The following is a 15580-nucleotide window of genomic DNA, read 5'->3' on the forward strand; positions in this document are numbered from 1 at the left end:
CTTTAAGCCTTTTGTTGCCATATTATTTGCGATGTGTTGCCTCCCTCCACTATTGTTTCATTACTTAATTTACACGCATGAATAACCGTGAGATTCACAGATCAACGCAATTAACTTTCCTCCACTGTTTTGAGGTCCTGTAATCTTAATTTATGATAAGATAAGATAAGACTTCTCACAATGGAGGAATCAACTTGCTTCAAATCTATAAAGGAAAAGTTTGTGGCCAGAGTTGTGCGTCTCCCTCACACTCACCTCTCCTGCCTCCTGCTGCTCGCGTCCTCTCTGCGAAGTGCTTACAAAGACGCCGGAGTTGCAAACGGAGATTATTAAAACGTCTATTTCTTTCCGCTCAACCCTCAAGGACACGCATCTTCTGCCTCTCTCGCCAAGAAGGCCTCCATCTCTCTGAAAGTGATCTTCCCCTGCGCCTTTGTGTGCCGTTTTCTCGACGCCTTTTCATCATAGCGGTGAACCAACGAGTCGTGGTTGTTATCCTATGTGTTTGTTGGCCTATAGAGGGTATGCACATGATATCACAGCACCAGAAAGTCTCAACGCTGAGTTATGACATGCATTTTTCTTTTTTTTCCCCCTCCAATTTGTAAATGAACTGAAATATTTGCACCATCTACTGTAATTCAAGAGTATGGGAGACCGGGGGGCTACTTGTCATACGGGGGTAATTTGTCCCATCGCTTTTTATAGCCACACTAGAGGGCGCTGTATGCTGGTACTGATGTATAATATGTGTATTGGTAGTCCTCTTCTCTTCAAATAATAATGTTCTCATTTGGTCAGGAAACATTTTAATTGTTTTTATGCCTTTTCCCAAACTGTAATGTCTGGGTTATTTTTGTCGTGAGCGCTTTCCTTTTGTTAGTGCCCATAAACAAAAGACACTGATCTGACAGACACAGATAGTGGCTTCGATTTGAGTCGTTTTAGAGCTCACATGCTAAAGCGTTTGTTAGCTAGCTTACATTTTCCGTAAAGTGGACACTTGGGGTTACTTGTCACAAAAACTGAGGGGTTATTTGTCACATGGGTGTATCAATAGTGGGTCTTTTTTTTTCTTTTGGGTCTAATATGTTTTTTCTGATCACTTTATTTTAACAACAGTTTCAAAGGTTTATCAAATTTCAAGTTAAGTTATCAAAAACTCAACAAAAACGATAGTGACAACCTGCCCCACCCCTTGCCTCTCACATGGGGCTTTTGTTGTGTTTGACGGTTAATAACTGTTTATCACAATATGATAGAAAAAAGGAAGTGAGGTCTACTTCAAGTCAAGAGTTCAAGATGCAGTTTGACTCTTCTGAACTCTTCAAGAAAAAGTGTGACAAATAGCCCCGGTCTCCCCTGATATTACTGCATTAATTACCATAAATCATACTATGACTGCAAGGGGGATTTTTTGCGTGTTGTAATATTGTGAGATCCTACAGGAAAGCAGTAAATGTAATAGTTCTGAACATTTTTAGCTCTATTTGATCTATGTTCAGGATAAAGATACTCAGTCAAACGATGTCACACCAGTTTTGTAAGCTCTCTGGATTTCATGTGTCCAAATAGACTTGCCTCATAGATAAAACCTGATGAAGAGCTGAATCATGTCTCCACCTTTCTAGTTTGGACACTGTTGTGGGATTTCCAATGAATTTTAGACATAACAACACCCTGCAATGTCTCAAAAAGTTTTTTGTTTTAAGCAGATTTACATCTATCCCCTTTGCGTGACCCTCCTCCCATCTTCCTCTGCTTTTCACTATAATCTATAGCTATAATCTCTCCCATCGCGTTTCTGTTACCTGCACACTCCTTTGACCGGCCCCTCCAAGGAAAAGTTTTTGAACTCCAGATGGATGCGGCTCCCCGGCGGAGACAGCAGTTTCCATGACAACATCAGGTTGCGAGGGTATGGTTTGGGGAAGCGCGGGCTGAAAATCACTCCTCCCAGCTGCGTCACGTTGATGCTCTCCACACTGCGGTACAAGTCTGTAGTGAGGTGATTGTGTGTTAGTGGTTACAAAGTTAGTAAGTGCAAATCAAACAATCTACCAACGTTTCAGATATAACATGGTTGTTTGAGTCTTAAGGTTGAGTCAGGTTTCTGTAAGAAGACCCCACTTTACTCACATGTCGTTCACGATCTATCTCGCTTCAGTTCAGACAGGTGGACTGACACTAAGAGTTGTACTTTATCAGCTTCATCATTTTTACAGCACAGTAATTGATGGAAATATAGTATCGAAAAACTGTAATAACATTTGTTGGCATGACACGCACATACTCTATTTCATGGTAATATAATAAAATGGTTGTACTGACCCTAGCCCAACACTTAACCCAATATACAGACTTTTCCTGGTGATAATATAGAACAGCAACATGTGTTATCCCTTGTCATAGTCACCATGCTACTTAAATCTCATTACCATGTACTGTAAAAACAGTGTAACCCTTAAAGCCAAATTTGGACAAAACCAGGACCAAAACCAACGTAAGGCCACGTTTTTGTTTGACACTAAAATCCGGAAACGTCTTTGACAGAGAATATGAAGCCTTTTTGAGTCTGTGCAGATTCAGCAAATGCCATCAGATTTATATGTTCTTTCTCCTCCCGCTGAACGTTTTTCTGAGTTCAATTGTTTCTGAGGTGAAGCGCCGGGTCAAAGGGCCCAACTCCAAGGAGACTCCTTGGTCTTCATCAATTTTTATCAAGCCTCAAATCGTAAGATTAATGGCTCAAGTCTGACTCAAGTCCAAGTCATGACTTACAAGTCCACCACTGTGATGTGAGAACGGTCTACACTCTGACAATGTTAAAATCCAAGCTGTGCTGTGTCAAGCTGTGTTAACTGTGCATTTGACACTAGATATGCATTTACACTGAGCTTTTAGAATAAAATACTTATATAAAGATTACAGTTGGTGTAATGATTTATATCTGCCTTTGATTAAAATTGTATGTATTCTGTAAAGCAGTGTTTCTGACCAGGGCGATATAAGAACAAGAACTGAATTTTTGTATAAATGTGAAATACTGTATTTTCTGCACAAATCAATGCTCAATAAATATCAAATAAACCTCTAAATCTGAAATTATGTTGAAAGAAATGTACTTTGGAAAAGACTCGCAGCCCACTGAAAATGGTTCAGTGACCCACATTTGGGTACCGAACAATAGGCGAGGAAAGCCCTTCTCTTTGGACCTCATGGCGGGGAGATGACATTGCTGTAATACCACCCCCCGGTGGCCAGGGGCGACTCCAACAGACACTTTGTAAACAGGATTCCAATGGTGACTTTACACCTCCCTAGCACTGCTTAAAAGCCTGGCTTCAAAGAAAAAAAAAATGCCATGACCCATGTGACAACGCTGGGCTAGGTGTAATTTTGAACCATGCTGGTTTTTGTACATCAGCTTTAAAAAGGGGAAGTCTAAATCTAGGATTAACAGGCTCTGGAGCACTGTGGGGGCTCGTAGCCGGACCGCCCGCCCTATGAGGGTGCGGATTCCCGCCGTTTTGCCCTTTTAAGGAACAGGTTTCGTAGGTGGTGTTTGTTCAGCAATGTTATTGTCTCAGAGCACTCAGGATCATTACTGTGAATGTGGCTGAATGGAACACCAGTTATCTCTCTTATATCTAAGAGAGACCCACCAGTTGAGAACTACTGCTGTAACATATTCTGCTTCATGTACAGACTGCCCTGCCTTCCCCATGTTCGTGAGCCGTGTGCTTTGACATGTCTTATTTGAAAGAAATTATCAATAAGCCTGTCAGCTGAAGGTGCTCCGCAGATCACTACAAAGTCAATAAAACAAATGGAAGGATCAGAGTTGTTGCGGACCTGACATTTAATTATTGACTTATCGACACATCGAGGAACAAGCAAACACAAGCCTTGAAACAGTGCGCTTTCGGTCTTTGCGTGTGGCTGGAGAACTTGACAGAAGAAGACAGATTTTGTTGATGAGTGATCGATGTGTGATCTTTCAGAAGTTAAGCTAATGGGTGTTTTGGCAGTCTGATTTTTGGAATTCAATATATTTTGTAGGATTCATTTCTGGTGGCCTTCGACAGTTTTAGGCCCATAAAATGGATTGCCAGAACTCATTCAGAGTGAAATACCTAATGATCTATGTAGCTAAGCCTAATTTGATTTTATTTCGTTAACACTGCCCCCTGTAAAACCATATTTACTTCAGCATCTTTGAGTTGGCAAATTGCAATGCACACACAGTGAAGGTCGGCCATGCTGAAGCAGGCTGACGGAGCTGTATTTTGTGAAGGCTGGCTGGTTTTTGTGGGAAAGCTGAATGCATAATCAAGGCTCCACAGTCTCCCCCCGGGACATGATGATGATGAGGAGGAAGCTTTAGCCTTTCCTCCACCTCTTTACTGCACAGCCCCTCTCTCCTCCCACTGCCTGCCCATCCTGTCTATCCTCTCATGAACACTTTTTTTTTTTTTTTCTTCATTTTTACTAAGGTCGAACTAAGCTTTTGGGGACACAGTGTGATATATAATGTTTGGGGCCTATATAATTGCCAATAACCCCTCGTCATCTCCAAGTACAGACAAATGCATGCCCCGAAAATATCCCGCAATGAGCTGCAGTTTGGGAGATGCTCTCACCAAGTAGCTCCTCGCAATTTGCCCCCCTGTCAAACTCACTCACATCATTTCACTTTACTGATTTTTCATGCTTCAAACATTACTTTGCGGCAAAAATGTTCACAACTCAAGCACATCATTGACAACCAATTGCCGTCAACGATGTTTCAAAACTCCAAACAGGCGCCACATTTTGCTTAACTGCCTGGCGGCCATTTTATGTTACTATGTGAGAAAACGGGAGTAGTATTTTGTTTCATTCTTGCGTTTTTGAGTCTTTCGAAAGAGCTCCACACCAGCTGATCACATGAGGCTCCATTTTCAAGTCTACACAACTTTCATCATCCTTTCAGTGCTCAAATTGCCCCCTTTATCATGCTATTTGCTTGCTGATATTGCAGATTATTGTCAGACATCATGCACACTGTATTCAGATATATACGCCACAAATATTTACTATATCATTTACCTGTAATCCTAAACTAGTCATTATACTCTTCAAAAGGCCAAGCTGGGTACATGTGTGTCAGAGTTTGTAGGTATAGGTTTTTGTTCCACTCGGCTGATCACAGAGCTGACAGTGTAAGTTCACTGGCGACTAAAAGTGCTTATGTCAGACTAAGGAACTTTCACCCAAACGAGTAAAGGGGGGGAAAAAAGGCTTGGGCATGGAAGTGATATTTCTAGTAAGTCATCAAAACTGCCAAACCCATGTTGGTTTGACCAGAACATCACTTTCTGGTTCATGAAATTGATACATTTGTTGTCATTTCTTGCGAGTGTGAGTACACCCTTTGGAATTTCTTACATTACATTTCTGCCTAAATTGGTCATAAAATGTGGTCTGATCTTTACTAAAATCACAAGAATTATCAAACACCACCCAAACAATTACATATAATAAAAATGTCATGTTTTTATTGGCCATAACATGTAAACAATCACAGGAGAAATTCCAAAGGGTGTAGTCACTTTTTCCTCCCTCTGTATATTGTAATTTTTGGGTAAAATGTAATTATTTATTTGATGAGTAAATGTATACTGTTCTTTATTCTGCAATTTTACTTTACTATACATCAATTTCCAATAATAATGGTAATAGTCTGGTTTACTATGTTTTGATTTCCACTGTTGTGGGATTTTCGTGGAGAGTATGAAAATATAAATACATTTTTGGATACCTTAAGGTATAAGCTCTGAGAAAAACAATTTGCCCTTGTCATTTGGTAAAATTGTGCAATTATACAATTTGTCTATTAGAGTAAATGGGGAGTTCTGGTCATCGCTACGGTAACGCCAAGAAACATATTGACAAGGGTTTCATTGACTTTTTTGAAATTTCTGGTGTCCTGAAAAATCTAGTGATCACTTTCCATTTAAACTCTTTCCAAATGTTCGAATTTGTGGTTAGATGTGCCTCAGTACATATCTCCTCCCATATATCCTCTGGTATAGCTATTGTCATCTCCGCTTCCCATCTTGTTCTTATGTACTGAGAGTCATTTGTGCACATACGGAAAAGCCAATTTGTACCAATGATCACTCATGTCACTCACTCACTCACTCACTCACTCACTCACTCACTCACTCACTCACTCACTCACTCACTCACTCACTCACTCACTCACTCACTCACTCACTCACTCACTCACTCACTCACTCACTCACTCACACCTTCGGGCTTGCAGATGAAATTACTATGAAACTACTTTGCTCTACAAGACCATTGCTGCCTTGAGGGTAAATTTGTGTTTTTTTCTTGGTTTCAGGCTACTATTGTGTCACATTTTTGCAACCATACAGAATAACCTTCTTATACAGCATTCACAAGCAATCCTCCACTCTTTCCCGGGAGAGATTTTAGTGACTGAACTGTGATCCAGCCTCTGAATTATTAATCCACTGTTGTAAAATGGGGACAAAAACTGACAGCTTCCACTGAAAATGTTTGACAACTCAATTTTAGTGAAATTATAACAGTTTTTCAAAGCATTTGAATCACATTTTTTTTAAATGAATTGAAGAAAACTTGACTTCGCGCCTTGAGTCACGCCTAATATTTGCATGAACATATCTGGAGCTATTCTCCTACAGGCAGAGGAGAGGTGCAAATGAATGTATATTTATGCCAGCTTGAGGTGATAATATGACTGCAATAGGCCTGCATTAGCATCTTGTAAGTGTAAAAGTCCCACAGTCAGAGCAAGAAGATAAGTCTTTAGGGTGTTTTTACAGTCATGTCGTTGACCTTACCATAAATCATGTAGGGATGTCAAAGATTGTGAACATGCAAATGATGAGGGAAGAAAGAGAGCTCAATTATGGACACCATGAGCGAATCTGTTGATGTTCTTCAAATAGTAATGAGATACAATGAGATATTTTACATTAATATTTCAAAATGGTTCCACCACCATGTCCCGAGACCACACCAAACAATTGGTGACTGATTCTTTCAGGTGGCAGCACCGTTTGTAGAACGTCCTCCAGGACCATGTTATGACTTTAACACAGGCGCTAAAAACCCGCCATTTTAAACTGGCCTTGTGAAACTTGTGAACTTTATTTGTCTAAAAATGGATACACTTTGAGATTTTGTTTGTAAATGTGCATTTTAAATAGATGTTGCAGTTATAGTAATTATAACTTTGCTTGCGTGACGACCATAGACTGTAAAATTAAGAACTTCTTCCTGTAACCAGGCTCAGTAAGTTCCTGGCTCCTATGGACTTTACATTGAAACTTAGTTGTCCCTCTTTAAAGGGATATTTCAGGATTTTTGACATATATTTCCTAGTGTTGTTGATTTCTGGAAATTGTATTTGTTTTTTTAAATTTGTGCAGTCCTTACATTTGAAGAGTTTAGTGGTGCTAGGCTAGTGCTAGGCTAGTGCATGTCTATGGTAACTAGTAGCCTACACTAAAAAGCTCTTCAAAATCATCGGATAGTCCTCCAAACGCATATCTGATTTGTAGAAAGCTCCTTTGTGAATTCCATGTGTAGTAATGCCGGCCACAGGTAAACAAACTACTGTAGATCAGGTAACCTAGCAGATCACTCTGCCTCTGCATAGCTTACAACCAGATATAAGTTCTTTTAAATGCAAAATGGTTATATTTCAAAAATTATTCAGTCAACGCAGACATTTATATGGGTAGTCTGGTGTTATAAGTGATTTGCCTCAGGTGCACTGTGCTTGAGTCAGACTGTTTTTAATGCTAACTACTAGTTACCATAGACATGCACTAGCCTAGCACTAGCCTAGCAACACTAAACTCTTCAAATATAAGGGCTGCATGTATGCCTCTCGAAAGTATTCATACACCTTGAACTTTTGCACATTTTGTCATGTTTACAACCCGAAACATAAAGATTGTATTTTTTTACTGAACGTTCACACACATGTAACCGACAACTGTGAAGTGAAAGCAAAATGATACATGATTCTGTTATTTTTCAAAAAATAGAAAACCGAAAAGAGGGGCGTGCATAAGTATTCATACAGCATGCATGAATACTTTGTGGACCCCCTTTTACTGCAATAACAGCAGAAAGTCTTTTGGGGTCTGACTCTACAAGATTAGCACATGTAGAGACTGACATTTTAGCCCATTCCTCTTTACAAAACAACCCAAGCTCTGTCAAATAAGAAGGAGAACGTTTGTGAACAGCAGCTTTCAGATTATTCCACAGATTTTCAATAGGATTTAGGTCAGGACTTTGACTGGGCCATTCTAACACATTAATATGTTTTTATTGAACCATTCCATTGTGGATTTATCTTTGTGTTTAGGGTCATTGTCCTGCTGGAAGGTGAATCTCCGCCCCAGCCTCAGTTCTCTGACTCCAGCAGGTTTTCCTCCAAAATGTCCCTGTATTTGGCTCCATCCATCTTCCAGACTATTCTTACAATCTCCCCAGTACCCGCTGAGGAAAAGCAGCCCCACAGCATGATGCTCCCCCCCGTATATTTGACACTGGGGATGGTGCACTCAGGACGATGAGCAGTGTTAGGTTTGCTCCATACATAACGTTTTGCATTTGGGCCAAAAAGTTCAATTTTTGTCTCATCTGACCAAAGCTCCTTCTTCCACATGGAGCTGTGTCCTCCATATGACTTCTAGTAAACTTCAAATGGGATTTCTTATGACCTCCTTTCAATAATGGCTTTCTTCTTCCACTCGAACATGAAGGCCAGATTTGTGTAGAGTACGACTTATAGTTGTCCCATGTACAGTTTCCCCCAGCTCAGCGGCAGGACTTCACAGCTCCTCCAGAGTTATCTTGGGGCACTTGGTTTGATCCTTGTTTGATCTAATATTTTAGATGGGCGATCGTGTCTTGGTAAGTTGGCAGTGGTGCTACACTCTTCCCATTTCCGAATGATGGATTGAACAGTGCCCCGGGAGATGTTTAAATCTTGGGAAATCTTTGTGTAACTTAACGCTCCTCTAAACTTCTCCACAGCTTTATCCCTGACCTCTCTGGTGCTCCTTGGCCTTCATGATGCTGTTTAGTGACCAATACACTCCGACCACAGCTCTGAAGGCCTAAAAGAACAGCTGAAATTATACTGAGAGTAGATTACACACAGGTGGCCTCTATTTAATGGTTAGGCCAAGGTGTGAACATTCTGGAGTCATTATGAATGTTATAAAGGCAATTTAATGCACTTAGAAAATGCTGTATGAATACTTATGCACGCCCCACTTTTCACTTTTCTATTTTTTGAAAAATAACGGAATCATGTATCATTTTGCTTTCACTTCACAGTTGTCTGTTACTTGTGTGTGAACGTTGAGTTAAAAAATCGAAATAAAATCTTTTGTTTAGGGTTGTAAACATGACAAAATGTGCAAAAGTTCAAGGTGTATGAATACTTACGAGAGGCACTGTATCTCCAGAAATCAACGACACTCTATAACTATACTCTTTCTATACTATAACTATAGGAAAAGAGGCTCTATGTCAAAGATTTAAGTCATTATTGAACACAACTTGTCATTCTTACCTCCGCTTGTGTGTCTTAGCACTACACTGCACAACATCATCATTTCACTATTTTTATTTTGGTAAAAATAATATTCTAGCCTCGCTCCCTCAGTCCATTCTCAATTTTACAGTCTATAGCGACAACTACCACTGCATTTACCACTTTTGTCACCACTTTAAAGCAGCTGCTTACTCATCTCACTACTTATAATCAACTTCTTTCTTGCTTAAAGATTCCCCATCATGGCATGCTTTAAAGAAACATAGTTAATTAAGTCAGTAAAACTCTTTTTTCAACCATATCACAAAAATAACTTTTAACTCTTCATCTAATCAGGCCTAAGTCGTGAGAACTTATGATGTCAAGAGTGTTGATATAATCTCTGACTCACTCTCTCTCCAACATTTGAAGTCACATTAACCCACCAACGCTATGTCTGACACTGGCAATTTGACCTTCCGTCTTCTCCGACAGTTAAATTACCCTGACAGTATATCTACGTATGTGCAATCTAATAAAGTCCATGCCATAATATCATTTGAATCTGAAGAAGTGTGAATCTATTATAGTTTGCAAGGATATATACGTAACATATGTGGGTACGTTCTGTTTAATCAAGCTCCCGCCCCCAGAGCCAGAGTGTGATGTTCTTCTATGGCTGTGAGATCTATTTCGGATCCAAATGCCAATCATAGTCCTAATCGCCCGGCAACCAGCACGTGGCGGCGACCGAAACACAGCTATGTGTACAGTGCTCGTGACAGGGAAGGAGCGCAGCGTGACTAACACAGTACAGTAATTACAAAGTTTATGCTATCCTTTGTTCAAAGTTTCTCCCAGTGATGCTACTTAATGGGCAAACTAGAATCTATACGAAGTGGTGCTCACGCTGAGGCCGAAAGAGAAGATGGCTGAAGGACGCTGAATAATTTGTTGGAAGATGAGTCAGTGTTGAATTATAGTGCAGCACACAAAAATGCTAATTTGAGAGTACAGAGCCATTGGATTTTGCTGACCCTGCCCTATGTAAAGGACCTCAACACAAGCGTCCATAATAACGAGGCTGCTAATTGAGTGGCCAGTGATGCTACTGTACCTGGATGTTTGTACAGCCGTACTGCGGAACACAAAACTGTCAAAAAACATTAGATACCAGAGATAACAAATGTGCTCCTGATTATCAGATAAATACAAAGCAATGCTCTCTTCTGCAGAGGGTTATCACAATGAATGTGTATGTGAATCTGTAATGAATGTATTTGGAAGATGACAGCCAATACGTGTGAACTTAATGTCAAAGCACAACAGAGTCGGGACACCAAATCTCTGCATTGATATTATATGTATTAAAGTGCCATGAAAATACAAGAAAAAAGCAATAAACAAATGACAAAAACACGGAGAGAAAAAAAAAGTGATGAAAAAGCAACTAAAACACAATTAAAAAAGAAAGAAAGCAACAGTAACATGAAAAAAATAAACAACAAAAAACACACAAAAACAAAACTAAAAGAGACGAAAACGCGACAAAAATGCCTAAAAAATGTGACGAAAATGCGGCGACAACGCAACAAAAAAGTCCTGATCAGTTTTGTAGGTCTTAGCTTTCAAATGAGGCGTTACTCTGGCTCCAGTCATGAAGCTTTTACATTCTAGTGAAGCTGAACTGGAGAAAATCTGCTCGGTTAAGATGGGGGTTAACATACTATACTCCAGGCATGTGTTTGATTAAAGCAGTACAAAGTAACTTGTTTACCTTTATAAATCCTTTTCGTAATCCCTCTGGGGGTAATACAAGTATTAATGGGATGATTGGGGGGTCTTTCATCTCCCCCTGGTGTCTCTGGCCAGAAAACCACAATTGCAACTTGACTGCCTCCGGATCGGAGCCACCAATACACACTAATCACTAGAAGAAGCTAACAGGCTAACGGGCAAAGCTAACTGCAGGCTTGCACCAGTTTAAACAGTAATTACAGCCAAGTTTGAGTGAAAAAAAAACTATTTCCATTGTGCAATTGGATGTACAATAACCCTCTCTCCCTTTGCCTTTTCTGTCAGCGTAATATTTACTCTCATGGACAATTAATTAATAAAATACCGTAACCGTTTTCTGGACACATACATTAGTTTAAATTATGCAACAAAAAGTAGAGAGGCTTAAATGTCCAACAGTATAGTTTCAAAAGCCAGAATGAGGCGCAATATGATTATGAATAAGACGTCTGTTTGTTTTTTTAGTGACAGTTCATACGGCGCCTCCTCAGTCCCTCCCACAGGACAGAGCTGTACAAGGTAACCCTATCTCCCAACTTCCTCACTCTGTCTGACTTTCATCTAAATGAGTTCTCAAGTTTGAACACAGTTAAGGGAAACACATGATGCTTTCAATTTCAGCACAGCAGCTCCCCGGAGAAACCAGACTCTGTTGATCCTGTTCTCTGTGACACTCCTAGATTCAGTACATCACCTTTACGATCTCACAGACAGTAAATGTGTCGCAAAGCTTGTGATGTGAAACTCAGCTAAGCTATCTATCTACAGTACAGACCTTTTTTTTTTTATTATGAAGCAGCCTCAATCTAAAATCATGTCTTCTACTGCATAAGTAAAATTGCAACACTGATTTCCCTGGAACAATATATAAAAATAGAAATGTATAAAGTTTTCAAAAATACGTACAAACAAAGAAATCATAGTGACATAATGAGACCATACACAACATCTGCAGACTTATTCCATTGATCCATTTGTGCAACTTTTGACCATTCATAAACCTAAAAGGCCCTATACCTGATTTTTTTTTTTGTGAAGCCACAAAATGAGAATGTTAGTTGTGGTCCAACTCATTCCTAACTTTCCTAACATATTTGCAGCATCCCAATTCTTCAGCGGCGAGTTGTTAGGCACTTTTCACAACTTGCAGGGTCAGTTCTCTGGGTCACTTTCACACAAATGCTAGAAAACTAGCCGGCAAATTCATAAAACTGTTCCTTTTTACAGGCAAGGTGTCCCACAAGCATCTGAGTTTACAATATACTAAAAGGAGGACGAGGCTAATTTTGTTCCATTACTAGAATATAATCAGGAATAGTGCCTTTAAAGTCAATAGTAAATCACATCCGTTGCCCCGAAGGTACAGCCTCAATATGTATTTTTCAAAAGAAGAATAATGACAGTAAATCAATGTATTATTAACATACAGTAAATAGAGCAGTATGCATCCAGAATTGAAAACACATTAATCTACCTTGTACACATCTACAAATGATTTTATGATTGATACATACAAATGATGAGCTTGTTTTGAATGTTTTTCTATAGAGATTCCAGTGTCATGCCATGTTCATAGGCTGTGTCTACTTCCTTGGTGTACATATTGATTTGCATATATTTAGGCAGATCTTCTCTATCTTCGAGCTGTCTTATATATCCATTTCCCATATGTATTGCATGTGCCACTAAAACGTTTTTACTGTATATATATTTTTACTGTATATATGTATATTTGTATATTTTTGACTGCTTTATTCACTATATCCTGGCTTTGTTTTTTCTGTGATTGGATGTATGTTGTACACATATGCTGCCTATGTTTAGCCATAGGCCGTTATGACAGCTTCCTGTGATGCAGCAGGCCACACCCTATTTAAGGATGGCTTCTCATTCACAAAAAACATTTTGCCTGACGAAGGCCACTGGCCGAAACGTTGCATTAATAAAAGAACACTGGTGTTGCAAGCATACAGTGTACGAGAGATTTTTCCTTTTCTACATTTGGCCTCTATGCCTTCTCTTACGCACCTGTTTAAAACAAAGAGATGTGCGAAGTGAACCTTCTTTAATGATTGATACATACAACATCCCTAGTATATGTTAAAATGTATCAAATTGGACATAGACTTTTCTTTTCTCCATTCAAATCATTAAATGGAGCGTCATCTATACATTTTCTAAACATCACATTGCTGCATAGGGCTGTCACGATAATTACTATCGACTTATCGTTCAATAAATAACAGTTAAACAATACATTGTTTGGCTCGATATTTATCGTCTGTGCATTTATTAGCATCCCCCCCTATTTTTTCTTTGTAAAACTTTGAGTTACATTTTATTTCATGGTTATTGCAGCTTGTGTGGTGTTTTAGGATATGATGATGCACCTTTTGAACAAAGGGTTACTGTAATTTGAGAGAGTTGACAGTATCTAGTATCGTTAGAGTCAATAACATCATTTATCGTGATACTTTTTGCTGCACATTAAAATGTTTCCAATAAAACCAAAAATGTATCTTTTCTCTAATGTAAGTTTGCCACAGCGATTGGACTCTAAACACCCAAGTTTGTCTGTTCATTACAAATATAATTTTTTGCTACTCACTCATTTTACAGTCTGTTTATATTTATATTTTTTCAGGCTGAATTCCTGTTTGGTTCATATTTTTCCTGTCTGAACCAGCTTTCCATCTCCAGCTATCCGCCTAGCTGTTTACACATCTGTATTTGGTCGGTGTTAAACATTGCCCATTAGCTGCACAAGCACATTATAAATACAGTATTGGCTTGGCACATGAGCTTTTGCCTCTGTGTATATCCTGCACATCTGGTACATGCACATCTGTCAGTACGACTAATGCATTCTCACTCACTAATGTGGGACTCCATACATCCAACCTCAGCATATAGGCACCCTGGAGAAATAACGCCAAGACTTCTCCATCTGGCTAAATGCTATCGCCCGCAGCCTTATGGGTGTCAGGAGATGTGTGCTGCTTATCTTCAGCCACTCTCCTATGACAAATCAGCTTTAAATATTGCCCCTTGTGTCTCGGTCACGCCTGTGCAGGCAGAGAGGCATGAAAAGCACACATGATTGGCCTGTGGGTGAAGGGGGCACGGCGGGGGTGTCAGATCTGGTCAGTGTTTCGCCCTAGTCCCCTCTCTTCTTGCTCTGTTTTCATTTGTTCATACTTCTCCCTCTAATACATCCTGCAGCATTCACGACTAAGACTAATATAATACATTGTCGTGGATTTATGTAGCTCAATTCAACTCTATATAAATCTACAGAGCTTGATAGGCGCTTACTGGTGTAAAGTAATGTAATATATGACCTCATTTTGGATTGGACTCTGTTGGCTGACCTGTTCTGTTGGCAAGAAAGCGCCCAAAAATTGCCTTTTTGTTGAAGTCTTTTGTTGGACATTGGATGCCAGAAGACTTTTCCCTTTACAACTGAGAAATGTCGGAATCATAAACAATATCTTTGTCCAAATGTGACCAATAGTGAAGGTTGTAGGGCTGCGCAATAGCTAAAGTATTGCTATATATTTGGCGACAAAATGTATAAGCTACAATAGATGAAAAAAAAAGGTCTGGGCCAAAGTTCTTTTGATTTTAGATGGGACCTTTTCTATTTGTCCAGGCTTGGAAATTACAAAAAATAATGAATTTCTCTGCAATGGATAGATTTGCCTAAAGAAAACAGATCTCACGAGCTCACCTCAGTAGTTTCTATCTTTACAGACCAGCAAATGTTGGCCAATACATTATGACAACAAAGAACAGGTCTGAAATCTTTATATTACAATGTCACGACGTAAAACTACTTTTTCTTTGCAAAGTTGCCAAGACGTTGAGGACATTTGTGGTTACATCGTACCCAAAGATGAAGACAGAGAGTCTTCCACATGGGCGTTGTGGGAGTGTCCAGTGCATTAGGACGACCACAGACGCATTCATGTGCAAATCACATACAGTACATGCTTCAGTAGCTGCGGCACACGAAGCATGAATTATAGAAAACTGCGAAGAGTATAGAAAATGCACCATTTATAATTGTAAAAATGAATGCATTGCATACATTACAGAACGCGAGGAGGAGGAGGTAAACAGGTATTGTGCGTTTGGAGCCAGTCCTCTTGCTCTTCATCGGTAAATAAATGTTCTTGGTTGCCCTGG

The 15580-nt window shown here is 39.5% G+C and overlaps 1 protein-coding gene across 1 annotated transcript in view; it reads right to left on the reverse strand.

The window, feature by feature from the left end:
- The window catches only part of pdgfd (platelet derived growth factor d), a 101688-nt gene that overhangs the window by 39846 nt on the left and 46262 nt on the right, over positions 1-15580 (reverse strand). Inside the window, exon 2 of the mRNA XM_079574716.1 lies at positions 1812-1998. Within this exon, the coding sequence (XP_079430842.1) occupies positions 1812-1998 (187 nt within the window). The remainder of the gene's footprint in view (positions 1-1811; positions 1999-15580) is intronic.

This window comes from Gobius niger (genome assembly GCF_951799975.1).
Source record: "Gobius niger genome assembly, chromosome: 1".
NCBI classification, from domain to species: Eukaryota; Metazoa; Chordata; class Actinopteri; order Gobiiformes; family Gobiidae; genus Gobius; species Gobius niger.